Source organism: Tauraco erythrolophus, chromosome 1 (genome assembly GCF_009769465.1).
Source record: "Tauraco erythrolophus isolate bTauEry1 chromosome 1, bTauEry1.pri, whole genome shotgun sequence".
Classification (NCBI taxonomy): Eukaryota; Metazoa; Chordata; class Aves; order Musophagiformes; family Musophagidae; genus Tauraco; species Tauraco erythrolophus.
The window spans coordinates 101,803,849-101,831,814 of NC_141465.1; the positions used below are offsets into that span (position 1 = coordinate 101,803,849).

The following is a 27,966-nucleotide window of genomic DNA, read 5'->3' on the forward strand; positions in this document are numbered from 1 at the left end:
AGTCCCTCTCCAGCTTTCCTGTAGGCCCCCTTTAGGTACTGGAAGGCTGCTAGAAGGTCTCCGCGGAGCCTTCTCTTCTCCAGGCTGAAAAACCCCAACTGTCTCAGCCTGTCTTCATAGGAACGGTGCTCCAGTCCTCTCATCATCTTCATGGCCCTCCTCTGGACCCGCTCCAACAGCTCCATGTCCTTCTTGTGTTGGGCACTCCAGAGCAGAATGCAGTATTCCAGGTGAGTTGTCATGAGAGCAGAGTAGAGGGGCAGAATCATCTCCTTCGACCTGTTGGCCACGCTTCTTTGGATGCAGCCCAGGACACAGTTGGCTTTCTGGGCTGCCAGCTCACATTGCTGGCTCATGTTGAGCTTCTCATCAACCAACACCCCCATGTCCTTCTCCTCAGGGCTGCTCTCAATCCATTGTCCGCCCAGCCTGTACTTGTGCTTGGGGTTGCCCCAGCCCACGTGCAGGACCTTGCACTTGGCCTTGTTGAACTTCATTAGGTTCACACCAGCCCACCTCTCCAGCCTGTCAAGGTCCCTCTGGATGGCATCCCTTCCCTCCAGCATGTCAACCACACCACACCACACAGCTTGGTGTCGTTGGCAAATTTGCCAAGGGGGAAATGATGGCTGTTTGAAATAATAGGCTTCAAATGAGTTCTTTTCCTAGGCAAGTAAGCTTGAGTGGATGGTTTCTCCTCCTAGACACACAGGTATTGTCTCTTTATAAACCGTGCAGAAACAGTCCCTCTCATTTTTGTTTTTTTGGTAACCATGCAACCTTGAGGTCTACAAGATACTTCAGTGAAAGGAACAGAGAGTTTCAAGGTGTGCGTGGGGATGAAGCCTGCCTTTTCCTTGAGAGTGGTGAAGTTCCTCAACATCTAGGGCTTTTTGGCTGTTGGGTCTGCAGGCATTGTGGGAAGGGGCAGTAGGTGGACATCTGCAGTTCCCTCCTTACCTCCATCCTGATGTAGAGGGGGTCTCTGAGGAGTGTCTGCCTCCCCCCAGGGACACCCCTTGCCGGTGTTGAGTTTCCCCCCTAATCCATCAGCAGGCAGAGCAAAAGGGTTTATTTTAACATGTGTCGAAATTAGGAACAGAAAAGTAGTATTTATTTACGTAGTATATGTTGGTGCTTTTCTGACTTTCTTGGGAGATGTCTTCTTTGCACTCTCTCCCCCAGCATCCATCTTCTCCTCTCGTGCCTCCCCTGCTCCCCCCGTGCACCCCTCTCTCGATAAATTACTCTTGCTAACAGGAATTGGGGCTGGCAGGCTCTCCTGCGGCCGGAGGGATCGGCCTCGGCAGCTGTGCTGAGCCGGGGTGGTGCAGTTTGGATGTCCTCCAGGTCCCTGACTCACTGCAGGGGAGCGACCACATCCCTCCTGGGGAGATGAGCTGCTCCAGTTTGAACTCCAGGCCCCTTTCCACCTCTTTCCTACCCGCTTTTGGATTTTAGGATTCCAAGAGGGACCGGGGGCAGCAGCCGGATGCTGTCACACCCCAGCATGGCACTTGCCACCTGCCCTGCTTGAGAAAGGCTGCCTGAACATTTTTCTCCACCTGGTTGACCGTGTAGTGTTGCTTTGGCATGACTCAGGAGTGACTGACTTTGAAATAAAGATGCCTTGCAAGCAAGCATCCCTCTTCCAGTAGGAGATGACTCACTGGAGATGTGCCTCTTCCCTTTTCGGGTTCAGCCCCCAGCTGTGATTCCCTTTGGAGACCTTTTTGAGTTTCTTTCACAAGTGCTGACTTTGAGAAGCAGATTTCCCAGGCCAAATTCTGCTCCTGTGTGCAGTGTATGGGCCAAGTTTCTCCTCGATCCTCTTCAGACCACATCCAAGTCCTCCATTTCAGATTGAGTTCATGTATCAGACCAGGGTTGAAAGGCGCTGTCGTGAGCATTTACTCTGATTTTCTGTGCTGAACGTACACCCTAGGATTTCCTCCAGTATTTCTGCTCCAAGCCCGTAGTCTGTGGCTGGTTGAGGACACAGGTCTGCAGCCAAGATCTGAGGCGGGAGCCTGTCTCTGTGGCCGAATACTGGCAGCAGCTGATCATAAAAGTTCTCCAGTGCATGGAAAAACTTCCAAGGTTTTTAAATTACTGACTGCATTGCTACTCTCACGGACGAAACCTTCTATTTCTGCAAGATGTGGATGCTGAAACCAGGCAGTGAGGAAGACTCTTGAGACAAGGAACCGCAGCTGCCTACAAGCAGACCAATGAGCTGATTTTAGGCTCTGAGACCCAGGACCTTGCTGGAGGGAAGTTCTGGCACAGGGTCAGCACCTAAACCCAACCCTATTCTCGAACACCTCTCTGCTCGCCAGCGAAGCACCTTTCTCACCGCTGCCCTCCAAGGATCCCTTCCAAGGCATCCGCTATCATGCAAAGGCAAGCATCTCCTTGGTGCTTGAAGATGGCCCATGGCCACTGGGCTTTCAAAAGTTAAGTATTGTGATGCAGCAGTTTTTATGAAAAAATTGGAAATCAATTCTTAAAAGATACATTTTCACTCCTATAAAGTGTCACTAATGGTGACAGAAAAATCTCTACCCATAGCCATTTCTTTTCCTCGCAAACAAGTGGTAACTTAGCAGTAAATTATAGCCAGGGAACAGGTATCTTCTCACCCTGGACTTGTGCATCATGGCTTGGCTGGGCATCTTTCCAGTATACTTTTACCAACATTAGTGGTGCCCATGGACATAAACCTTGTGATAAAATGTAAGATTTAGTTTCAGATTGACTTTGCCTGGGAATAGCAGCTGTAGAATAACAGTATTTTGTCTGAGAGGTTCACCTTCTGAGAGGTTTGGAAAAAACCATGTTAAGTTCGTGTATAGCGTGTCTTAGTCTCTTTTTGCCTGACACTGAACTGCTGCATCCATTAAGGAGACAGCTGCAGCAGGCAACAGTGTGAATAAAGGAGGCTGACAACATCTCTCTATTGCTTTACATAGTCCACTGAGCAAGGAGAGCACAGTTGGGCAGAACAGCCCCACTGGGGCTAAGATGTTTAGGTTGAACAGTCTCCTTAGGAAGCTCAGGGTTGCTCTGGAAAACAGCAGAGTGTCACTGTTAGCTCGCTTCTGAAATGCAGCATCCTCTTGACTTCCCAAACAGTAGGTCCTCAAGGTTGCAGTAGAAGGACGAAGTGGTTTCATACCTCCCCTCCCAAAATCTGGCGTAACTGTGGGTTGCAGCCCAAAGGGTGGCTCCCCTTTCTCCACCCACACCTCCTGGCTCTTGGGTGGAAGCTAGTGATGCGCATGGTACCCCCAGGCTGTGCTTTGTTTTGGTGGGGTTAGTTTTCTGTTTGGTTTGTTGACTTATTCAGCATGCCCAGCAGCTCACAGAGGCCCTACGTTGATTTTGCAAGGGAAGTGGCAGTCACCTGGGACTGGAGCAGGAGCTATGTCTGGGGAGGAGAAAGACCACTCCTCACCTCTTCCTGCTTGCCAGGGACCTGCTGGTGCTCCAGATCAGTGTCAGATGAGCATGAGGCCATAGTAGTAGTATTTTTCTCTCTTCTTCCTTTTTTTTTTTTCTAAATAACCACATCTGACACTATAGTGAGGTAAGAGCTAATCCTGCTGCAAACCGTTTAAATGACAAATGTTTAAACATCTGAAGTTGGTTTTAAATGAAGCAAAACCACAGGAGAAGCAGCAGTCACTGGCTGTGACGTTACAACCTGAAACCCGAGTGAGCTTGGGCACAGCAGAGCGTTTTCACAGGGGAAGAGAAATGTCCCCTTCCTCTTAGGCAGTGCTACGACTTCGTGTGAAGATTTATTCTCAGCTGGGAAATAAATTGAGGCATGGAAGAAGATGAAAAGCTCAATGTCCATGGAGGGAGAGGGGTATGTATGTGACTGAGCTCTGTCACTGCTGAAGCATTAAGAGCCAAGCGAATGGCAGAAGATGGGTTCAGCTCGTTGCTCTACCATTTGCACATGTGACTTTGATTTGAATACACGAATTTTGATACTATCAGGCACAAAAAAATCTACTGCATAGCTACTGCAGCTACTTGCATTCTTGTACTTAGCTAATGCTTAAAAAACCCCCGTGTTCTGACATAGACGTTGGGAAATAAATGCCTGGGGTAGTGGGAAGAGGGATCCCTGGTGGTCCTTGGCCCTGGATTGAGGGGCTCACTGGCCAAGTGGCAGCAGCGTGGGGCTATGCTGCTGCTCCTCATCCCTGCCTGAGAGGCTGGAGTCTGGAGAGGGATGATATGGCTCATTATGCTGTCTGCTTTCAGTGAGCCTTCAGTCCAGAGCTGCCCCGATCCAAGTCGGACTGCAGACAGCCCCGTATGCACAGATGTCATGGGGCAGCGCTGGTGGAACAAGACTAAATTATATATCCTGCTCTGGAAGGATTTCTGGCAACACGGAAAATCCTGCAGAAGGAGAAAAATGTCATTAATTACACTTCCAAGAGTACATGAAGGGGACTCCAGCTAATGGAGAACTTGGTCATCTCCATAGAATCGTTTAGGTTGGAAGAGACCTGGAAGATGATTGAGTCCAACCGTTAACCTAGCACTGCCAAGTCCACCACTAAACCATTTCCCTAAGCACCACATCTACTGTTCCTGCACACTTGTGTGACTTTAAGTAGTTACACCTCATCTAATTGTGTCTTTCTGGATAGTTAGTCTGAAACATTAATTTATGGCATCCCTTGCTGCCTCTGATGAGCTTTTTGTGCTGAGTATGTGCCCCCATTTTTATCTTCTGACACTCGATCTGCAAGGAGCCCTGCTCCTGCCTGAATAACATGCTAACCTTTCACGCCAGATGCTTGTTCTTTTACACCAAGATCCCTAATTATCTCTGGTGAAAGCTGATATTGTCTTAAGTCCACTGAGTCCAGTATAAATGATGCTCTGGCCTTGGAAACAGGGGGCTGCCAGCAGATTTGGCCTCAAGCCTCTCCTCTTCCCCATTTGTGAACAGGCCAGAAATGCTCCAGCATCTTCTTCAGCATCCCCATCAGCTGCCTTGGACTTTGAAGCACCATGAAGGAGGGAAAAAAGGCTCTCCAGACCTTCTCAGCAGTCCAGCTGTGAAATGACTCAGCTAGAACGAGTTTGTACTGATTTTGCAAGACTTTTGAAAGACTTAAAAGCTGGTAGCCCAAGGCTTGCCTCTTGGTGATAGTGAGACTCGTACAAGTAGGAGTCTTTGAGGACATGCCCAACTAAGCAGGAGCAGACACACCATAGTGGATAATATGAAACCTGGAGAGAATTTAAAAAGGATATTAAATAATATTTAAAATATTAAAATAATATATAAATATTTAAAAAGTTATTAAATAATATTTAAATTATCAAATTATGACAAAGTGGCTCAAAAAAATTTCAAGGGAATAGCTCCCAATCCTACCACTGAAGTGGTATTTGGTAAGAAAGATCAAACAGCAAACCATTAAGGACACACATACTTAGCCAAAAATCATGTTATCTTTCAGGACAATGTCTCTGGTTCGTTCAGGTCAAACAGTCATCTATGTTTTTGTCTGCCTTTCTTAGACATGAACATTTTAGGCAGCTAAAGCTAAGACAAATATTCAAAACACATCAATGAGACTCCAAACTGTCTCAAATTTGATTTCAGAGAAGACATCAGAAATTATTATTCTTTTCTTTGCCTTATGGCATTTTAATCCTCTGCTTGACTTATGTCATGTTTTTAAAACTTTTCCTGCAACCAGATTGGCTGGAAACTTCACTTAAAAAGAAGGGGGAGATTTCATCTAGTGTGGTCTCCAAACAGACTTTCATGATCTCTGAATAAAACCTGAGAGCTCCAAAATCAAGAAGCTGGAGCTCAGGAAGGGGGAAAAAAAGTGTTTCATCACTTATGATTGAGGTTAAGCATGGTGGTTAGACTTTGCGAGGTGCTCTGTGTGCCACTGTGTTTCTTGGTGTGTAGATATTCGCTATCTAGACAGGTTTCTTTCTGAAGTGCTGTTAAATAAGATAGGAAAATTTCAATTTGCTCTCTTCTAGCCTGAGATTTAAGGAACTGGTCAGTAAGTCGTCCTGGACTTCAAGTAACTCTGGTTTCATCTTAAGCCTTTTGAGCAGATATTGTGACAGCTACATAGGTCCATGATGAGCAATGACAGCTACATATGGCCATTGTGAGCAATGACAGTCATACAGGTATTTTTAGCTATTTTTGTAGCCCTTTTGTAGCTCTTTCACAGCATTATGAGCCAATTCTCACCTTCCTTCCTCTCAAATATTCTCCAATGGTGAGACACTAGTTTTGGCCTCATATGCTTTAGATTAGATATTAGAAAGAAATTCTTCACTATGAGGGTGCTGAGACACAGGAACAGGTCGTCCAGAGAGGTTGTGGATGCCCCATCCCTGGAAGTGTTCAAGGCCAGGTTGGATGAGGCTTTGAGCAAGCTGATGTAGTGGAAGGTGTCCCTGCCATTGGCAGCGGGGTTGGAACTAGATGATCTTCGAGGTCCCTTCCAACCCAAACTATTTTACGATTCCATGACTCTGCTGCAAACCACATGGAGCCCCTTCTTGCTTTAACCATAAATAGAAACCAATGTCCCTCACAAACTTCCCAGGAGGTCAGGAGCTGCACTGTCATCTCACACAAGCCCCTAGATATATTCAGCAAATAAGGGCAAGCCATACCTTTGTTTTGTAATGACTTTGTCCAACGCAAAGGGACACAAGTACACCATGTTCTGTCCTCTCTATTGTACCACTGTGTATGCAGGGGCTAGTGGTTTTAGAGATGGTGTCGTACAAGCCCCTATATCATACAGGCATAATCAAATACTCTATCTGTGCACAGCAGAGTAAGTATGGCCAGAAGTACAGGTAAGTAGAGCTGGGACAACCCAAGAGGGCAACAGCTCTGCTGATCTCGTATTGAAAAACTTTAACCTCAGCTGTCAGCGAGGCTTCACAACTCCTTCCAAACCTGGAAATGTAAAATGACCTTCTGTGAGCTCCTGCCCTGTGCATTCCTTCCCCACACGACCATCACCCTGGAGGAAGGGTTTTGCCAGAGATGAATCATAGAATCATAGAATCATAGAATCGTTAGGGCTGGAAGGGACCTTCAAAGGTCATCTAGTCCAACCCCCCTGCAAGGAACAGGGATATCTCCAACTAGATCAGGTTGCTCAGGGCCTCAAGTACTTGTCCACCTGCAAAGGTAGATCATGAAAAAGCTCTTTGGTGGGAGAGAGATCTGTACTGGGGAAGGGGAAGGGGGACGAACGGTCCGCTGATGGAAGACTTGGTGGTAAAATTATTGTTTTTTACAGGCGGGAGCAGCTGACAAATCCATCCCGTCTGTGCTTTTTGTGTGGCATTACAAAATTAGAAAGTTGTTTTTCAATGAACATGAAATTGCTGAAGAATAGAAACTGAAGTGCCATAAATAGCACTGGGCTCTTGGAAGCCACAAAGAGGAGGCTGTTCTTCTGGGAGATGCCAGGCCTGGGAACACACGTTTTCTTTGTTTGTATGCTGTTATGCAGCAGCTGGCATACTTTGAGCACGACTCCCAGATTTCCTTGTGCTGTTAAATTGGGACGAAGAGGAAATAGCGATGCGCTGTGAGTGGGGGCCAAGAGAGATCCAAGTCCTTCAGCCCATCTGGCTCAATGGGGCAATGGTCTTCTAAGGAGACATATGGTAGGGTAAAGAACAGATCTGCAAGTAAAATTTGGAAGGGGCAAATTATTTGACCTCCTTCAAGACTATTACGTTTCTGTGTTGGCTCAGGAGGGATAAAGAAATCCCAGTTCTTTCTCTTAGGATGTGCAGCGTGGCCTCCAATGTCCTTGTCATGATTGCCAGTGGGTTTTGCATTGGGGAAGGTGGCAGCTGATGGGTTACCCACCTGTAGATTGTCTCCTCCCCCTGAAAATAGCATTTTAGTGCCCTGTTTGAGCAGTTTAGCTCAAAATGCAGCTGAGCAAGCAACAGATGCTGATGGGGTTAGTGCTGAGCCCGGCTGAAACCCCTCCATGGTTGTACCCCAACACCAGGAAGGGCAAATCACAGGCAACTTTGGTTGGACACAGCTCCCCAAAGGTGCCACCTAATAAAAGATGGGTGAATTGAGCCCAAACACACAACTGAGACAACTGTAGAAGCCTGTTATGTTTTATCTGGTGTGAATGCACATCTTTGGGGAAATTGAGACCTCGTCCTGCATCCTTGTCTCCTTTTTGGACAGATGAATTCTCAGATTGAAACTCGGAGCTGCTTTCTCCCCTCGGCCGTCCACGGCTGTGTCCCAGCTTCATGCAGCCCCTGCTTGGCTTTCAATATTGGAAACAAGGATGGTCATTAAAACCCACTGACCTTCAAAAGAGCCCCAAACAATGTTTTTAATAAAAGGTAAGGTGCTGGCTCTGAAGGCTTTTGTCTCGTGTACCGCATGCCAGATAACGGCACCAGAGATGCTCGTAAACGGGAACTTCATTAAACTTTATTAAGGGACTCACAGGAGCGAGGGCTGCGCCTTTCAGCCTCGTCATGGGAGAACCGCAGCAACAAAACTGCGTCTTAAAACCAGGCTGCAGAAAGCAGGTTTAAATGCTGTCAGGTTTTTTTTATTGTATGGATATGCATGGAAACGTTTTCTTAACTAATGAGCACGTGGTGAAGCTGTTAATTGGTTTCAGGTTCCTCTGTGCATTGCACGGTGTAACTGCTTGCTCAGTTTTTAGTCTGTGAACGGTGCAGGAATAAATGCCCCATGGAGCCAAGCTCGAGGACAGACAACCACAATGCAGGAAGGTTAGGTGCAGTTGCTTCAAGGAACAGTAGCCAAGATCTGGGGGAAAAACCTGCCAAACCCATCAGCTGAAGTAAGTAACTCAAGAAGGAGCTGGGCAGGTTTCCAGAGCTGCAGAGTATAAGGTAAAGCCATTAACAGGATTTTTGGTTTTAAGATAATGAGAGATTGGTTAGCAATTGGGATTTCCTGAACTCAGGGGCTTAGCAAATGCTAGAAACACGGACGTGGATGACTCGCCTGGAAGAAGTAAGCAGGGGCTACTCTGCCCACCACCAGCCTCCTCTGCCCCGGAACCCACCCAGTTCCCTGCAGGAGAAGGCTCCTGGCAGAGGTTTCACACCATGCTCCCCCAGCCAAGGGAAGGGTGAGCTGCCTCGTTTGCCCTTGCCCTTTTGGCAGCCATGGGGCAACGGCTGGTGGTCTGCACCCAGAGGAGGATGAGGTTACCTCCAAGGTCTTTTGGGTACTTTTTGTTATATTCCTTATTCTTCAAGTTATTTGGACAAAGAAGCTGGTTCTTTTCAGGGACAAAATTCATAAAACACAGCCAGTGATTATGAGAGGACAACGAGGTGTCTGCTTGCAAACTGTAACTTAATGGTCTTAATGCCAAACTCTGTCCTTGCATTTTGAGGAGCTGGAGAGGAATTTTTGATTTTAAGGGTTTTCCCACGGGGTTGTGCTAAAAAGATGGAGAAACGCATAAAAATGAATCGGCCACTGATTGTGGGGTCTAAGTCTGGGCAGACGCAGAAACAGATTAGTGTGTGCTGACACCTTGCTGAACAGCCAGCAGGACTTTGAATGATGGATTAATCATCTTATTGAGCTTCTTATTTGTGTCCTCAGGTTCCTCCTGCTTTTCTGCACCCTGGAGGCTGGAGCTGACCCTCTCAGATCTGACCCAGAGGGTTGCCATCCTCCTGCCCTTTTGTGCCTGATGGCCCCTGAGTGATGGAAGCCAACACGTTTGCCATGCCCACTGGGAGAGAAAAGATATCCCCCCAAACCCCTCTGATTGCTTTCTCCTTGTTCTTTTTTTTTTCTTTTTTTTAATATGCATGAGGTACACATAGCATAAATTAACAGAGCTTATCAGCTGAAATTAAGAGACTCATCTTCAGTTGGGCATACAAGATGGAGCTGGATCTTTCCTAAAACACTTTGTTACAATCAGGCTGTGCCAAAACTGGTGGGTAGGTAAGACTGCGTCTGGCTGTGCAAGGATTAATGTGATGGTAGAATGTCTCTTTGCTTTAAGTTTTCTCCATAAGCAAAATAAATGGCAATAAGATAACTAGCTTCCCAGAAAAATAAGGTCAAAACTGCACTGGCAGCTGTGTCTTCACTAACAGCACAGCATTCGAACTGAAAGTAAACAATGTCCAAACCCCAACTATATGTGCAATGGAACTAGCTGATTTTATGCCTATGGGTATATTTTCTCCGTCCTTGCCTCCCTGAAGAGTTTGCTTCATCTTGGTGCCTTTCAGTGTTAACTGAGGCTCCGTGACCGATGCAAAGATGTTGGGAGTTTCAGTTACTAGAAAGGGATATTCGAATACTCAAATATTGGTATGTGCTGGCCCTTGTTAAATTAAAACTGCCTTAATCACGGGTTTGTTGCAAGAATCTTAATTCCTATCTTGTCCTAATGTAATCCTGTACCATAACACTTTAATGCCCTCTTAGAAATCCCCTGCTTGTTTCGTTTTTCCCTGCTCTTTCCTGTACGAGACATGCCTTCCTTACAGGTATGGCTATTGCAACTGTGGCTATTGCCCAGATTGCCCAGCTGGATTGAATTGATTGAATTTCCTAATTAAGGTTTAGACTCTGCCTATAAAAGGTGGGCCATTTCCTCCTGGTTGTGAGAGATGCAACTACATCCTTGGAGCTGCAGCCTGGGCTGGTGAGCAACAACTGGTGACCCTGATGTGATACAAACATGAGAGACCCTGAAGACTGCGACTCCCTTGCTGGAGCCAGAGTAGCCTGAGTTGGAGCGAGAGTTGTTTGGTAAAGAAGGTAAAGCTGCAAGCCCAAAGGAGGGAGGTGAGCTGGAGTTGGAATGAATGGACTGGGTCTCTGCTCACTGTAAAGCCTTCAACTTCCTTTAAAAACAAAAACTGGTAAAACAAAAAGGGGGAATTATGGCTATTGCAACTGTGGCTATTGCCCAGATTGCCCAGCTGGATTGAATTAATTGAATTTCCTAATTAAGGTTTAGACCCTGCCTACAAAAGGTGGGCCATTTCCTCCTGGCTGTGGGAGATGCAATGGCATCCTTGGAGCTGCAGCCTGGGCTGGTGAGCAACATACAGGGGCTTGGGAGAGTGTACTGGTATATCTTCTCTACTGTGGACAAGGCTGGCTGATTAGCATCTGCAAGAAAGTATTCCAAATAAGAAGGTAAAAACAATGAATTCTCCCCACTAGCAGTGATCCTACTCAAGCAGGAGGTTAGAAATGGGAAGAAATGATACATGAGGTGAGCTAGACTCTAAAGCAAAGGAGGACATCATTAGTGGTTACATCACTAGTTAGGGACACAGGTGGCTCAGCACGTTAGCTGGGTGGAAAGCTGGTGGCAATGAGTATCGCTGCCTGGAAGGAAGTGGAGATTCAGGCCTGGAGACTGGTCCCTTACAGTGTGGGTCCAGGTCCATCCAAAACTCTGGAGGTTAAGAAAAAGTTAAGGGCCAAGTGAATGACACCTCGTTTTGGACAGAGCGTGAAACTCGAGCAATTCAAAGGGGGTTGATTTTTTTCTTCTTTAAACCCATAAGGTGCTGGATTCCTGTTTTGAGGAAAAATGACTAAACTTTGATGTTTACTGCCTTGCCAGCCTGAGTTTCCCACATTCACACACATGCTTTTCCTAGAAGAAATCATCCAGAGAAACAATGCGCCTTTTGTTAAAAGCAGCCGGTTGAGTTCAATAATGCTGCTTTCAGACTCCTCTGTGGTCATGGAAAAAGTTTTGTGACCTTTTGGTTTGCTGTCTGCTGTCATCTCAAGTTAGTCTGGGCTTTGCAGGCTGTGAGGTGACAGGCAGGACGCCCTGGGCCCTTGGAAGAGGTGAGTTTGGTTTCTGGACCACGCGCTGGGCAGGTTTCAGCCGAAAGCATGGGGAGATGCTGCCCTGCAAAGCCCTGGCCTCAAAGGGAGACAGTGGCAGCGGGAGAGCTGCTGGGTGGGATGCAGAGACACCAAGTCTGGAGTCCCACACCTACTCAGGGTCACTCTCCATGGCACTTGAAAGGATCAAACGGAGACAGAAAAGAGCTCTTTTGGGGTCTCTACTGTCTCAGTCTCTACCTGGGCACACTTGTTCTTGACTAATTGCTTTTGTTTGCCTCAGCTTGGCCACCGGATCGTTTCCCACCTCTTTCTAGCCAGTCTTCTCGTATCTATTTCTGTTCTCATTTATTTTAGCAAAATGCGTTCTCCTGCCCTGCTTTCCCTCTTTCCTCTTCATTGATTTTGGTGGTGGTGGAGGGAAGGATCTTTTGACTTTTTGGGTTTTTTTTCGGAGAATAGCCGCTTCCTTTTTTTCACCCTGCAAATCACGTTACTGAGGCAACGTACTCTAGATGAGGGTGCACACCGGTGCTAGAGAAGGAGGAAGCATCTAGAAACCACACACTTACTACAATTTCTCTAACGGATTTTATCACAGGTGTGCTGCGTGGAGTATGCAAACAGCTTCTCAAAAGGCTCACGTGGTGGTGCACTGCTGTTTTGGGACAGGGACAGTGTTGTGCTTAGGCATTAATGTAATGACTTGCTCTAGCTGCTGGTGTAAATTATGGGCTTGCTTTAGCAAATCGCTTGTAAAATCTTCTAGTCAGGCCATCCAGATGATGCTCAGAAAGGAACGGGGGTCTCATTTAAGGGACTCGCACATACTAGTGACTGAGATTTTAACTTGTGTATAAAGTAACTGTTCGTCCACCTATCAATCCTGAGCCACCTTGGATGGTGCACTAAAGAGAAAGGATGATTAAAAAAAAAAAGCTAACAGGTTTTGACCTGCTTTCGACAAGTTAAAGCACGAGAATCTTTCAACTGCTTTATAAATCATTGAGCTGCTTTTATAGAGATGTTTCACTTGTATTTTGTGATTATAGAATCATAGAATGGTTAGGGCTGGAAGGGACCTTCAAAGGTCATCTAGTCCAACCCCCCTGCAAGGAACAGGGATATCTCCAACTAGATCAGGTTGCTCAGGGCCTCATCCAACCTGGCCTTGAACGTCTCCAGGGATGGAGCATCCACCACCTCTCTGGGCAACCTGTTCCAGTGTTCTACAACTCTCATGGTAAAAAAATTTTTCCTAATATCCAACCTGAATCTACCTCCCTCTATTTTAAAACCATTACCCCTTGTCCTATCACAACTGGCCCTCCTGAACAGCCTCTCCCCATCTTTCGTGTAGGCCCCCTTGAGGTACTGGAAGACCGCTATAAGGTCACCCCGGAGCCTCCTCTTCTCCAGGCTGAACAGCCCCAACTCTTTCAGCCTGTCCTCATAGGAAAGGTGCTCCAGCCCTCTTATCATCTTCGTGGCCCTCCTCTGGACCCTCTCCAACTGGTCCATGTCCTTCTTATGTTGGGGGCTCCAGAACTGGACGCAGTACTCCAGGTGAGGTCTCACGAGGGCAGAGTAGAGGGGGAGAATCACCTCCCTTGACCTGCTGGCCACGCTCCTCTTGATGCAGCCCAGGACGCGGTTGGCCTTCTGGGCCGCAAGAGCACATTGCCGGCTCATATTGAGCTTCTCGTCCACCAGTACTCCCAAGTCCTTCTCCTCAGGGCTGCTCACGATCCATTCTCCGCCCAGTCTGTATTTGTGCCTGGGATTGCCATGACCCAGATGTAGGACCTTGCACTTGGCCTGGTTAAACTTCATGAGGTTGGTATGGGCCCACCTCTCCAGCCTGTCGAGGTCCCTCTGGATGGCATCCCTCCCTTCCGCGTGTCGAAGCTTGATTCCAAGTATTGGATTAATGACATACTAGTTTTAAAAGATATCTTAGCTTTTGGCAGTATCTAGCTCTTCTCTAGCTGAGTAATTTAGCTATTCATTTGCATGTGGATAAAAATTCACAGTTGATCTCATAATTGGAAAGGCAGAGGAGAAAGGACTCTCAATGTTTTAATTGCATTATAAAACTTATTAATGAGTTTAGAGGTATAATATCACATGCTAAAAACCTAAATAAAATAATTTGTTCTTCTCAGCATCCAATGGACAAGCAGCGTTATTGCTGACCCGTGTCTGGGTGGGCTTGCTGCGCTTGCTGCAGTTCAGGGCTTGGCTCCTCAGTGGCGTGGGTTTTGTGCTGTGTTAATCCAGATCTTGTGTATTTTAAGATCTTCTGCTTCCAGTCTGTCCTGCCTGCAGATGACCAGACCTTACAGAGGGTCCTCTGTCTGCTGGGACTATTTGCAGCAGAAAGAGGAGTGACTGGGGGAGATAGTGAGCTTTTCTTCTGAGGTGGCACTAAAGAAGAGGAGAGCTTTGAGTTCTTGAACGTACCATAACAAAGAGGGAAACTTGCTGTTTCATGGACATGGAGACCTTCTTGAGTGAAATAACAGACTAAGGTGACTTAAAAATGAGCAGAATAAGGGAGAATAAGGTAACAAAAAATTCCTTAAACCACAGTCTAATGGAAAATATATTGATAAATGTAAGGTCTAGTTTTTCCTCTTGTATGTAGCTTGCTGTCTTGGAACCTTGCCACATTGAACGTAGGTCATGTCAGAAAATTGCAGGAGTGAGGACTACAGCAGCTGTATGTCTAGTACAATTTTGCTCATTTGGGGCACATTACGTGACTTCTTGCTAAAGGGATGCAGTGAGGCACTCAGTCCTTTCCCCTCACTGTGACAGCAGAGAAAGAGGATATGGAGTTTTGGTGTTACCTGTTCACCCTCTGTACGGTGAGGAACACCAGAGGATCTGCAGAGCAGTTTCAGATAATTCAGACGGGGGAAAAAAAGTCACTTTAGAGTATCAAATTTCCACCGCGCTTTCTGCTGCTCAGTGCAGAGCTCACAGGCTTTTCATTAAAATGGACTTTGGTCTTTCCCATGAGCCAGAAGCAGTGAATTAGGCTGGCAGAGTCCTGGGCAGACACAACCCCCAGGGTGAAGGAAAGGGCAGGAAAGGAGCAGCTGGTGGGGTCACCGGCTCCAGTGGAGGAGGATGAGCTGCACAGACCAGTGGAGATGCCTAGTTGTCCTTGCCCCTGCTAAATCAGTCCCTGCACCACCCGAGCAGGAGGAGGGGATGAGGCAATGCTAAGGTTGCTCCTTCGCAACCACCAAATGTTTTTTTTGGGACAGGGACAGTGCGTGCAGCACTGTGCAAACAGGGAGGCGTGTTCCTTGCTATGACGCTTCTTTGTAAATCATGGCACGGGGGCATCCTTGTCACTACCCAATTGTATTTCTTTAAAAACCCTCAAACTTATTTATAATTCTTAATCTGGAAACTATAGTCAGTGACTTTACAGATGTTGAACCAATCCAAGCTGAAACGCAGATGTTGGTACAGACAGCATGGAGCATGATTTAGTCATGATGACAGCAAAAATATCTGGGACACCATTCCTCATATCACTCTCCCATATAACGCATTTTCCTAACCAAGTAATGCTATTTTTGGACTTTTTCCAAAGCACCGTCTGCATGTAATATTGTCATCTTACTCAGAGAGCCTGGCCAGAGAATTTAACATAAAATACTCATTTGAGTATTTGAACTGAAAAGGCTGTTGCTAAGAATGGGGTTCGTATCAAGTCCTGGTATAAAAAAAGACTTTTTTTCATATTTGTGAGATATATTTAGTTTATAGGTGCTCAGTGAATGTTTCCACCCTCAGTAAGAGGTGCCAGGGACTTGAAAATTTTGGCTTGTGCTAGAAGGAACTAACTTGTACGTATTTAAAAAGGAAAAAAGCTTATGGAATTAGTGTTCAGGGAAACATACGTGTTTTAGTCCAGTCTCTGCGCCACTGTTTGTCTGCTGATGTTAACAAGCCTCAGTTCACCCTGAACATGTGCCTGGGGTAGGGAGGAGTTTATTTTCTGTCCGTTGCAGATGAAGATAAGCTTAAGCACAGAGTTTAAGGGCTGAAGCCAATGGGACCATAATGGCTCTGACGTGGTGCTGACCTTAGAAGCAGAGATCTGCCTCTGAGCCCACCTGCCCCATGTGAGGATGGTTTTCTGTTGCGTGGTCCCCGCAGTGGGTCCTGGCCTCGACACAGCAGCACCTCACCCCTGCTCTGTGAGCTGAATGTGCCTCCTCCCTGAGCCTCTCCTGGCTTTGGGATGTGGTTTTTATTGTGGGTAGTTTTACTGCTGTGGCCATGCCTGGTAGATTTTCCTAGCCCTGCTCCTTCATCTGCACGTTTCCACCTCTCTCCTGACCATGCTTGCATTGACGTGTAAGACAAGCCAGCTCAGGAAGCTGAGCAGGTTGAAAACGAGGAATTTGTTCCTTTTTTTCCCTTCCTGCTCTCTTCCTTTATGGTTATTTTGGAACTGAGGGAGCTCTGGTGCCAGATTACACCCAGCTGGTAGGGATCTGCAGCCTCAGGCAACCCAGGTCAGGGCCTGGTTTCCAGCCCTACCTGGTTTTGCACAGCTCAGCCCTTCCAAAGCAAAACTGTATGTGATGGCTGAGGAATCCAGGGTGAAAATCCAAGACTTTTTTATTTTTACATTTCCAACTATCAGTATACTTACTGCAATTAGTTTTCTCTTGAATAAGATGACGCTGCAGGTGTAGCATGGAGGGGACAGAATTCTTCTGCATGCAATCATGCCAGATGTTCAGATTAATGATGCTATGAGTAATGTTAAGGATATCTGTTTGTTTTTTTTCAAAGTGCATTTTCATATGCTTATTTATCCTGTCAAAAGTTAGAGAACAGATAGCCATGAAAAGAAGTTATTCAAATATTATAATGCTGTCATCATCTTTGAAAAACCCCCATCACCTTCACCCTGAAGAACGTTGAATCTCTTCCTCAAATCTTCCCACATAGACTTATTTCCCAGAAAATGTAGTTGACTTTAAAGCATTTTATTCAGTGACGATACTGTTCACACTGTCACAACAATCTCAAAAGCACTTCTGAATTAGGCAATTTGTCACCTGTTTATTTTGAGGACACCATGAACTCTAGGGTTTTTTTAACCTGTTCGAAGACTGAATAATACAAACAACCTTTTAAGGCTTTTAATATCAGAATAACTTAGTTTTCCTCTTTCTCAGGATTGTGGGTGCAGAATAGATAACTGTGCATCACGCTGCAGCAATGTGCATATTGAGAACTAAACCACTGACAGAGTCATATTCATGCAGCAGTTTTGCAAAAGGTCCTTCTAAAACAGTCTGCTTACGAATCAGTGCCTGACTGGTGATAAAGACAGACCTTTTCTGGTTTTAAGGATTAAAATGTCTGGTGTAAAGCCTGTCTCCTAGAAGATGAAACCATTCAACTGAATGGTTTGCTTTGTAAGCGTTATTTTTCTTCTAGGGGAATTTGTTTGCCACAAACTGTTGTAAACAATCACATGTTCTTGAGTTAGAGATCACCAACATTCCCAGCAAAGAGTATAGTCACCTCAAACTGCTACACTGAGAATTGTCTTGGAAAAAGATCCCTAATAACATGGTCTGACATGGTGTGGGAGGCATTTTAATTCAACCTATACAGGATGGTCTTGGCTTCACTGGGCTATTCCAAAATGCTCAAAAGCTTTGGGAACCAGTATCTATCATTCACTAATCATAACACCCAGAGCACCAAACCAGGGCGAAAGGCTGTAACTTACCTCATGTCATGTTCAGGGATCGTTGGACACCTATTATGTTGGATAAAATGTCTTCCGCATGTAACTGACCATGTAAGATGCTTCCATGTGTTGAGTGCTGTTACTATATAGCACACACAGGGCCTGAGAGGGAGAAGCGTTGACTTTCCTTTTCTAAAAGGTTCACTGCCAGGACAGGAAAGTGTGTTTGCTCTTCCCAGATGCTGGCAGAAAGAACACTAAATGATAAAATGCAAGGTTTTTTTTCGGTGTTTTTTAAAGATGGGGCCAAAATAGACATGTTTGCCCCAGAAGCAGAATTATCTAGGACAAGAACAATTATCTGGAACAACAACTTCCATTATATTTACAGCTGACAAACTGAAGAGCTTTACCTATCTTCACTGGAACAGCAGCATTTAAAGCACTAACTCTGAATCTTTTATAATCTAGAGGTTCTGTACAACAATTATATTTTCAAGTCAGCTTTCCAGATTCAATACATGGTTAGGAATTTTATTTTTATTTCTCAATAAATATTTTATATGTTCTCATTTCTATAGGAATGTTATTTATTAATAAACACGGTAATGTGCAATAGCCAACATAGTACAATTGCTTTTTTTTTAATCATCCAAATTATTTTAATACTTTTGTAGCAATTAAAGAAAATAATCTTAACTGCATAGATGAAGAAATCCTCTGGTCTTCTTGCATCTCTTACCTGTACTCTCAACTAGGCATCAGGGTTCTTTTATTGGTTTGATTTTGCACATCTAATACAGTACTTAAATCTCCTGTTGTATGCTTGTTTGCTCAAATATTACATCAGTATATTTGATGAGTCATTAGGATCTTTAGACTTAATTTTATCAGGCTAATGTATAAGCTCTAGCACAACATTCGCAATCACGTTTGACACCTAGTGTTGGGAAAGGAAAGAAGTGGGGGAAAAAAAACCCCAGCTGCTGGAGTCAAAGATTACGAGTCCCTCCTAACTCTCCTCGCACTTCATGCTAACCCATCACTTTTCCATGTAGTTGCATGAAGCTGCTTACGTCTCTAAACGTTGAACGCGCTTTGCTCTGACTGAAATCACATCTGATCTGCTTGGGCTTTCTTTAGGTTGGTTTTTTTTTTTGCACCTCACTTAAAGAACAATCACAGAATCCTAAATGACTGCGTACTGTTACTAACTGGCTGGTGAGTACGAGCACGTTACATATGTGCACAGAACTAGACCAAAATCTGCCTTGTAAGAGGTAGTTAACATCACTACCGCTGTTGTGCCTAATGCTATTAAAGCATTAGCGATCGGTCAGGACCCGCTCCAAGCGGCAGCTCTATTCATTCGCCGAAACAGTGCCTTTTCATAAAAACCAGTAAGTGCAAAAGTGCCTTAATAAAGGGGGAGAAGAGATGAAAAATACCTTAGCACGCTTTCGGAGGGATGAGTGACACACAAGGCTGGTGCATGCATCGCAATGAGAGCAGTCACTGGTGCTGCTGTTACTTAAACAAAGCCACGTTACTCTTAAGCATTCTACTAATGAAAAACAAATGCATATTAAGAAGCTCTGCAAGTCCCAGGGACATGAAAGAAGAGTGTGTGCTGAATTTCTGAGCGGTGAAATAACACTGCCAGTCCTTGTGAGACAGGGAAAAGCACAGCTGCCGCTTTGATTTCCCTGGGGTAGTGACAGCCATTAAAGCAGGTGAGAGATGCGCAGCCCGGGGAAAATTTTGCCCTGAATTGCTACAATTTAGAGAGATGCTGTCAGGTCAAATACGCTCTGCAATGAAGCACTGTTAAAAGCAAAACTCAAAACTCCTCCTTCTGGAAAAAATACGAAAAAATGTTTCATTCATTTTTTCTCCCTTTCTCTCAAAATCTACCAGGAACTGCTTCCACTCTCTCCCAGCTGCCCTCCCAGCCAGGCCTGACCCCGGATGTGGCTGTATCCTGTGGGCCCACGAAACGTGAACTGAAACATAACAGACATCTCCTGAAACAAAGAATAAACCAAAACACTACAGAAAGGTAACTTCGAATAGCATGACACGAAATACAACTTACAGGGATAATCAAACAAAAGGTTTAAAATTTGATTTACCTTAGAGTTTCCCTTAAATAACACTATTTTTTTTACAATAAAGATAACATTATTATTATTACTACTACTACTACTATTATTATTATTGCATATAAATCCGAGATGAGAAAGTTTATCCATTCAGGTAATCTAGAAAGTGCACAGTACATTTGCTAATTAATTGCAATAAAATGCTTCTTTTTTGAAGGACTGCTGGCAATAAAAGTAGAGGTGCTGAAGGCATTTCCATGTAAAACCACATTCACTAACAGACATATTAGAATGACAATTCTTTATTACATTTACTATCGCATTGTATGTTTACAGGACCAAGATATTTATATTTTGAAGCGTACTTCCCCTTAGGAGCTGCGTCTGTGTGTATGTGTGTGTGTACATGCATTTTTCCCAGTCAGGGATAACCTTGTCAACCTTCTCCTCCCAATTCCCTTCTCTCCAAACAGGAATTGCATCTTCAACTTCTTTGTTTTCACATATATAGTTATCATAACAATACTAACAAGCCTTTGAAAAACGTCTTCCGTCCTCTCTTGCCATAAAGAGTATCAAAGCTGGCCAGGCTTCGAAACATATCCTAAATATGAGACATTTTTGATGCTCTGGTAAAGATTTTTGCTGCAGGACTGATGGAGTAGAGGAAACTGGACCTTTTAAAACACAGATGGTTGTATTTAACAAGATCAAATTAATTTGCCTCCTCCCCTCCAAATATACTGCTCACAGTGAGATTTGACCAACTGCAGGATTAAGAGAAATATTAGAAGTGAAGTATTGCTATTCCTCCTTCAGATTTTTATCAGTACTCTCCCTTCACTTTTTAATATTCAGTTACCCTCAAATTAATACTAGCAGAGTATCAGCGATGATGCACACTTTCCTCCTTAGTTAAATCATACATTCAATTCATCAAGTATTCCTGTGTTCCTGATGCACTACAAGATATCTATTTTTAATAGATGAAGAAAAATTATCACCTCATGGGACAAGCCAAATACCAGCCAATTGAATTATAAAATAAATTTTTGTAACTATCCTAGATATTAAATATAGCCCAACACAGAGTTCTTGCTAAAATAAAAATAGATTTTTTTCCTCTTCCTTTGTAGAAAAGAATATATTTTCTCATGCCTGGATCTCTCCTCCAGTTTCATCTTCAAAACACCCAAGCAAAACAGACCACGAAGGAGCTCTAGCAAAGCACCAGTAAATTTTTTGTCTCCCAACCAAAAAGGCACCTCCACGTACTGAGGCCATCCCAGGGATTCTGGGCAACAGTGCAGTGGGACAGCATCATCGTTCATGCACAGGAGATGAGACAGTAGTTCCCTCCTTGGAAACGCTGGCTGTTGGGTTCTTAAGACTGTTTTGACCCTTTCCCCTTGCTTTTCATAGGCAGAACTGAAAGAATCTATTTTTGTTTTGTTTTCCTTCTTAACAGCCACTTTCTCTACATCTGACAACTCTGAGCACCGCGCCTGATCAGATAACGAATGTTTACACCCCATGGTCGGTGTTTCCAAACTGCTCCATTGTTCCCAGCATCCAGCGGTGAAGCCCCGATGCCTGTCAGGACAAGAAAGCAACAGAAGAGGAAGGAAGGGTTTCCTGCCTGACGAGAGCAGTCCTGTTTAAATCAGACATGGAGTTAACTACCCATTCAAACATACGCACAAAAACCACTGAAACAGATTGCCTGGCTCTGCTGTGCATAATATTAACAAATCCCAGCAAACTGTGTTTAATAAAACAGGGTGAGATGGTACCGTAGTGCTGGCAACACGGCAGGCTGAGGAATGATCACAAATTGTCCTTTATTTATTTGTCCCTCCGGAAAAACATCCGCTCCGTTGCCATCCTGTGATTTACCTCCACCCCACTGCAATTCTTTGATCGTGCTAAGTCGGTTGAGAGATTTTGGGTGAAATTTTACAGCCTGGCTGTTGTGCAGATTTGAGTCATATTGCTCATTAGAGAACAGTATGCATTTTATTAATAACTGTGTTTATCCTCAGCTTTAGGGTTCATATCTCCAGCCGGAGCGAGTTTCTTTTTTGAATTCACGCACCGTGACACCAGTGATGCTTAGGCACTTGACAGCATGGTAGATGTGAAGATTTGCTGCAAAATCTGGGGGATCTCTTTGGTATCCATGGCAATAAAAGACCGACCTGCTGGTAGTGTCCTCTGCAGCCTACAAAGCAGAATGAGGGACAAGACACAATTACCATTTCAAATTATCTTCCCTACCAAGCCAGGGTTCCTTAAGAAACGATGTTTTTCCTTTTGAATACCTCGCCAACCCATGCCGTTCAGTGACCAAGTGACCCCCATGGTGTATTACCACAACTGGTTTTCTGAGGGCAGCTCGAGATTTACTATGGAAATGAAGATATTTACTCACTCTAAACAGATTACCATGAACCCACAGCTCTTTCAGTTCAACACCTCCAGTGATTCTAAATGCACTCTTTGTTCTTCCTTTTTAAGATCGCAGCAGATTAGACGGAAAGATATTTTTCTGCCAATAGTAGCCTCACACATTTTTATTCACAGCTTAACCCTCCTTAAAAAAGCTAAACGATGCACGTTACAAACCCCATATCCCTCATGTCCAGTCAGCAGGCTTGGAATCAATTTTTTTTCACTACTTTTTAAAGGAGTTAGTGCTCCACACCATTTCTCCAATGCTAAGTTAAGTCTCACTTTTAAAGTGAGTTTTTAAAAGAGCTGGAACAGAGAATTCCCTTCTTCCCCCACAGCAGTTACAGGAAGGCTTTGTCTAATTCTGCACTTCCACGTACATAGAAATGCATTTCAGTGACAGCATTGTTTGCGTTTTCCATACCCAGTGAACTAGGCAATTATAAGATCTCCTCTTACACAGCAGGATATGGTCAGTCTTTTTTTTTTTTTTTTTTTTTTTTTTTTTTAATTCCCAGCAGAAGTAAAAGGACTTTCTGTAATTATAATATTTCAGAACAGATTCTCTTTTCCTGCACAAGGCAGCGCTGATGTACAGACCTGCAGACATGACTAACGCTGGCTGCGCAGCTGCATCTTTCAACCCTTTTCTGATTAAAATCTATGTACCGAGGGCCAGTTCCCCTTGGGCCTTCCTTCATTCTGCTCTAGTGGAAGACTCAAAACAGAAGCAGAAAAGGCACTGTTGATCTTTGTGACTATACCAGCTTTTTGCTGCATGTGCTGGTCCTTGGTGGATATGGAACACCTCGGTCAGAATTTCCTTATTTTTTCCTGTGCCCAAACAATTTAAAGTAAAATTATGTAGTAGCACTAAAAAGAGGCATTTTGGCTTAGACTCTCCAAAGAGTTTAGGTCTCTAACATGAGGGGAGTATCTGAGTCAAATTTTTGGCAGTTTTAAAGACCATTAAACCCCAGCTTCTCTTGCTTTAATCTCTTTACTTAGGCCCATACACATTCAAACCTCATCCTGGGCAATGGCAAAGGCACTGTGTCTCCATCACGATTACATAGCAATATTATATATGGGGCAATGCACATCCTCCAGTGGGAGGAAGGCTTCAGGTGCTCCCTTTGGATCCTCAGAATGCTCTGAACTAGCTGCCCTCTGAACTGCAAGGACCCATGAACCAGTCTCCTCCCCGACACAAGTCAGAAGCTACTGCTTCTTGCTAGTAGATAAAAAAAAATGGATGAAAACTTGGACATGAGCTGGCAATGTGCACTTGCAGCCCACAAAGTCAGTTGTATCCTGGGCTGCATCAAAAGCATCGTGGCCAGCAGCTGGAGGGAGATGATTCTCTACCCTATTCTGCTCTTGTGAAACCCCACTGCAGTACTGTGTTCAGCTCTGGGGCCCCAACATAAGAAGGACATGGACCTGCTGGAGCAGGTCCAGAGGAGGGCCATGAAAATGGCCAGAGGGCTGGAGTACTTCTCCTGTGAAGACAGGCTGAGAGAGTTGGGGTTGTTCAGCCTGGAGAAGAGAAAGGCCCAGGGAGGCCTTTCAATATATAAAGGGGGCTCATAAAAAGGAAAGAGAGACACTTTTTCCCAAGGCCTGTGGTGACAGGAAAAGGGACCGTGGTTTTAAACTGAAGGAGGTTAGGTTTGGACTGACATAAGGAAGACATTTTTTATGATGTGCATGCTGAGTCACAGGCACAGGTTGCCCAGAGAAGTTGTGGATGCTCCATCATTGGAATTGCTCAAGGCCAGGCTGGACCGCGATTTGAGCAACCTGATGTAGTGCAAGATGTCTCTGTCCATGGCAGGGGGGTTGGACTACGTCTTTAAAGGTCCCTTCTGACCCAAACCATTCTACGATTTTATGATACTATGATCACAACCTTAGTGCAGAACACCAGCATGGGCAACTATGCCTAACTTCACTGCAATAAAAGCATAGTTTAGATTTATAGAATCATAGAATCATAGAATGGTTAGGGCTGGAAGGGACCTTCAAAGGTCATCTAGTCCAACCCCCCTGCAAGGAACAAGGATATCTCTAACTAGATCAGGTTGCTCAGGGCCTCGTCCAACCTGGCCTTGAACGTCTCCAGGGATGGAGCATCCACCACCTCTCTGGGCAACCTGTTCCAGTGTTCTACAACTCTCATGGTAAAAAATTTTTTCCTAATATCCAACCTGAATCTACCTCCCTCTATTTTAAAACCATTACCCCTTGTCCTATCACAACAGGCCCTCCTGAACAGCCTCTCCCCATCTTTCCTGTAGGCCCCCTTGAGGTACTGGAAGACCGCTATAAGGTCACCCCGGAGCCTCCTCTTCTCCAGGCTGAACAGCCCCAACTCTTTCAGCCTGTCCTCATAGGAAAGGTGCTCCAGCCCTCTTATCATCTTCGTGGCCCTCCTCTGGACCCTCTCCAACTGGTCCATGTCCTTCTTATGTTGGGGGCTCCAGAACTGGACGCAGTACTCCAGGTGAGGTCTCACGAGGGCAGAGTAGAGGGGGAGAATCACCTCCCTCGACCTGCTGGCCACGCTCCTCTTGATGCAGCCCAGGACGCGGTTGGCCTTCTGGGCCGCAAGAGCACATTGCCGGCTCATATTGAGCTTCTCGTCCACCAGTACTCCCAAGTCCTTCTCCTCAGGGCTGCTCTCAATCCATTCACCACCCAGTCTGTATTTGTGCCTGGGATTGCCACGACCTAGATGTAGGACCTTGCATTTGGCCTGGTTGAACTTCATGAGGTTGACACAGGCCCACCTCTCCAGCCTGTCGAGGTCCCTCTGGATGGCATCCCTCCCTTTCAGCGTGTCGACAGCACCACACAGCTTGGTGTCATCGGCGAACTTGCTAAGGGTGCACTCCATGTCACTGTCCACGTCACCGACAAAGATGTTGAAGAGGGCCGGGCCCAACACGGACCCCTGAGGGACGCCACTCGTGACCGGTCTCCACTTGGACATCGAGCCGTTGACCACTACTCTCTGAGTGCGGCCATTGAGCCAATTCCTTATCCACCGAGTGGTCCATCCATCAAACCCATGCCTCTCTAGTTTAGAGAGAAGAATGTCGTGCGGGACAGTGTCAAAAGCTTTGCACAAGTCCAGGTAGATGATATCCATTGGTCGACCCTTGTCCACCAATGCTGTCACCCCATCATAAAAGGCCACCAAGTTGGTCAGGCACGATCTGCCTTTGGTGAAGCCATGTTGGCTGTCACCCACCACCTCCTTGCTCTCCATGTGCCTTAGCATGGTTCCCAGGAGAATCTGCTCCATGACCTTGCCAGGCACAGAGGTGAGGGTGACCGGCCTGTAGATGAGTGTAAACTCATTTATGATGAGTGTAAACAAAAAAAGTTGTATTAGGCACAAAACAAATATACTTACCTATCTGCCTGGTCTCCTAGGGATCCTATAAATATAGCGAAAGCATTGACTTGAGCATTGGTGGTCAAGACCTGGGCAAACCTTGATGGCTCAATACCGTATCGCTCGAGATTTGCATCACTCAAAACGATAACGAAATACTCGTCAGCCTCTTCCTTGGCGATTTCACGAATGGCATGCTCTGTCCCTTCCAAGGTGTGGTCTCCACTCATGCAGAACTGAGCATGGGCATGCATGATCTGTGTGCACAGCATAGCCAAGTGGAAATATGTAAGATGACTTTAGGAATAAACATCCATTTCAGCTGGCACAGGAGGGAGTAAATACTCAGTTATGCTATATTAGGGGATGCTTTAGAAACGTGAACAGTGCTCCAGATACCACAGAAGATACACCTTTTTGTACGTAATAAGTCATATTTTAAGACAGGCATCACTTCTTAAAAACACAGCAGGTCAAACAACCAAAGCCCATGCATGGACCTAACGGGACTGGGCCTTAGAGAAGGTAAAATACTTTCATCACCTGCAGCTTGAGTAGCTACATTCCCATGTATTGAAGGAAGAAAACAGAGCTTAGTTTTCTAATACTGTGACCAGCTCCTGCCTGTTTATAATTTGCACTAGACTTCCAAACCTAGTAGTGTCACAGCTGTTATCAAATATCTGACTCCTGACAGTGGCAGCAAGGTTTAAAAATGTTGAAGCATTTTGTTTGAGCTTTTATGAAATAAATACACTATTTGAAGCTGTTTCCTGTGCAGAAGGCAAGGAATTTCAGACATCAGAAAATCCAGCCCTTCTAACCCAAGGAGCTGCCAATCTTTTAGAAATACTTTTTGAAGGAAGCTCAAATATGCAGTTCTAACCTTAGTAGCTGCCAACCAAGTATATCCTAAAATATACTCACTTTTTCTTCATCCTTTTACAGTAAAATCTTGGTGAATACACCCGCTTCCAATTGTGATTTAACACATTTTCAATCTAGCATGGACACAGTTTCCCACTGCTACTGTGACACACAACTTCTTGAAAGTACCAGGCTAAATCACTGACCTGGGATCCCTCTATAGTTTAAATCAGTCACTTACGCGCTAATAATATCACCACGTGATTTAGGCAGAGCTATATATATATATATATATATATATATCACTGTATAATTCTTGGAACTTCCTATATCCTTTGGCAGGTAGTCAAAATGACACATCTACGACACAGCACTCCAGAAAAACGCATGTTTAGCTTCTACTATTTTGGCATAATTTGTTTTCTACCATGTCTCTGAAAGGTTTTATTTCAATTTTATGTAAATACACAGATTTTGCTTTCTTGTCAGTCTTTTATTTTATTCTGCTTATGTTTTGCCTTCTGTGACTCATCTACAATTTTATCTTTGCAGTCATAAAACCCTTAATTATCCAGCATCACTTATCAGTAGGATTTACCTTAAGAATCTCTAATCTTTGCTTATTGTTCTTGGGAACTTTGTCACTCCCAACCAAGGCAATGTCGAAGCCATCTCCTGAATGTCCAACAATATCGTACTGCAAGAAAGAAACTTCATCAGTCATCTGTCAGTCACAAATGCCCCTTGGGTCACAATGACATGAGACAGATCAAAGGCAACTTGCTTTCAACAAGAAAACCCAAATACTGTTCCCTACTTCTGTTTATGAGCAGCTTAAGGGAACTACTTGCAATTTCTCACCGACATGAAAACATGGGAAAGAATCGCTTAATAATGAAATTAAAGAACGGTAACTTGTTTCCATGGTCTGTTTTTCACATCATCCAACCAATTGCAGAGCGGTGATGCATAAGATCAAGACCTTGCCCTCTCACATTGTCCGCGTATTTTTTTTAAAGTAGTAACTGTCGTCCTCTTGAGTCTGACAAACAAGAAGTGCATTGTTTGAGAGTAACTCCCATGTTTGATGGATCTTTTTTGTGACCTCATTCTGCTCTGAAAAAAAAGTATTACAAGCCTCCTTTTTTGAAAATCAGCACTCCTTATTTCTGTGCATAACAGATCAAAGTCACTGCTGAAAGTATGTAGAGAAGTGAATTCCAAGAGCCTCTGTACGTTTTCAAAGCAGATGGTGTGCACATCATTCTCCTGTGAAAGATGCTGCAAAAATTACATGTAGAGATGTGAAGGTTCAAATATCTTGTTGAACAAATAATGTAATATTGGGAAGGCCTTTGTTTTATGTGAGAGTTTTATTGTTGTTACATGAAAACTAAGACAAGCTGAGTGACGGCAAGGTCCTGACCTGCCCTTTGTGTTGTGGATGTGGCAGTCACCCCGGGGAGAATTCATGAGCAGGACAAAAGTGGATTTAAGAGCTGTCTACACC

General features: G+C 44.8%; 1 protein-coding gene across 1 annotated transcript in view; it reads right to left on the reverse strand.

The window, feature by feature from the left end:
• Positions 1-21,847: 21,847 nt before the first annotated feature.
• VWA8 (von Willebrand factor A domain containing 8) overlaps positions 21,848-27,966 on the reverse strand; it is a 198,992-nt gene continuing 192,873 nt past the window's right edge. Inside the window, exons 43-45 of the mRNA XM_086611803.1 lie at positions 27,055-27,153; positions 25,608-25,846; positions 21,848-21,956 (exon numbers count right to left, since the gene is read on the reverse strand). Of these exons, the coding sequence (XP_086467929.1) occupies positions 21,848-21,956; positions 25,608-25,846; positions 27,055-27,153 (447 nt within the window). The remainder of the gene's footprint in view (positions 21,957-25,607; positions 25,847-27,054; positions 27,154-27,966) is intronic.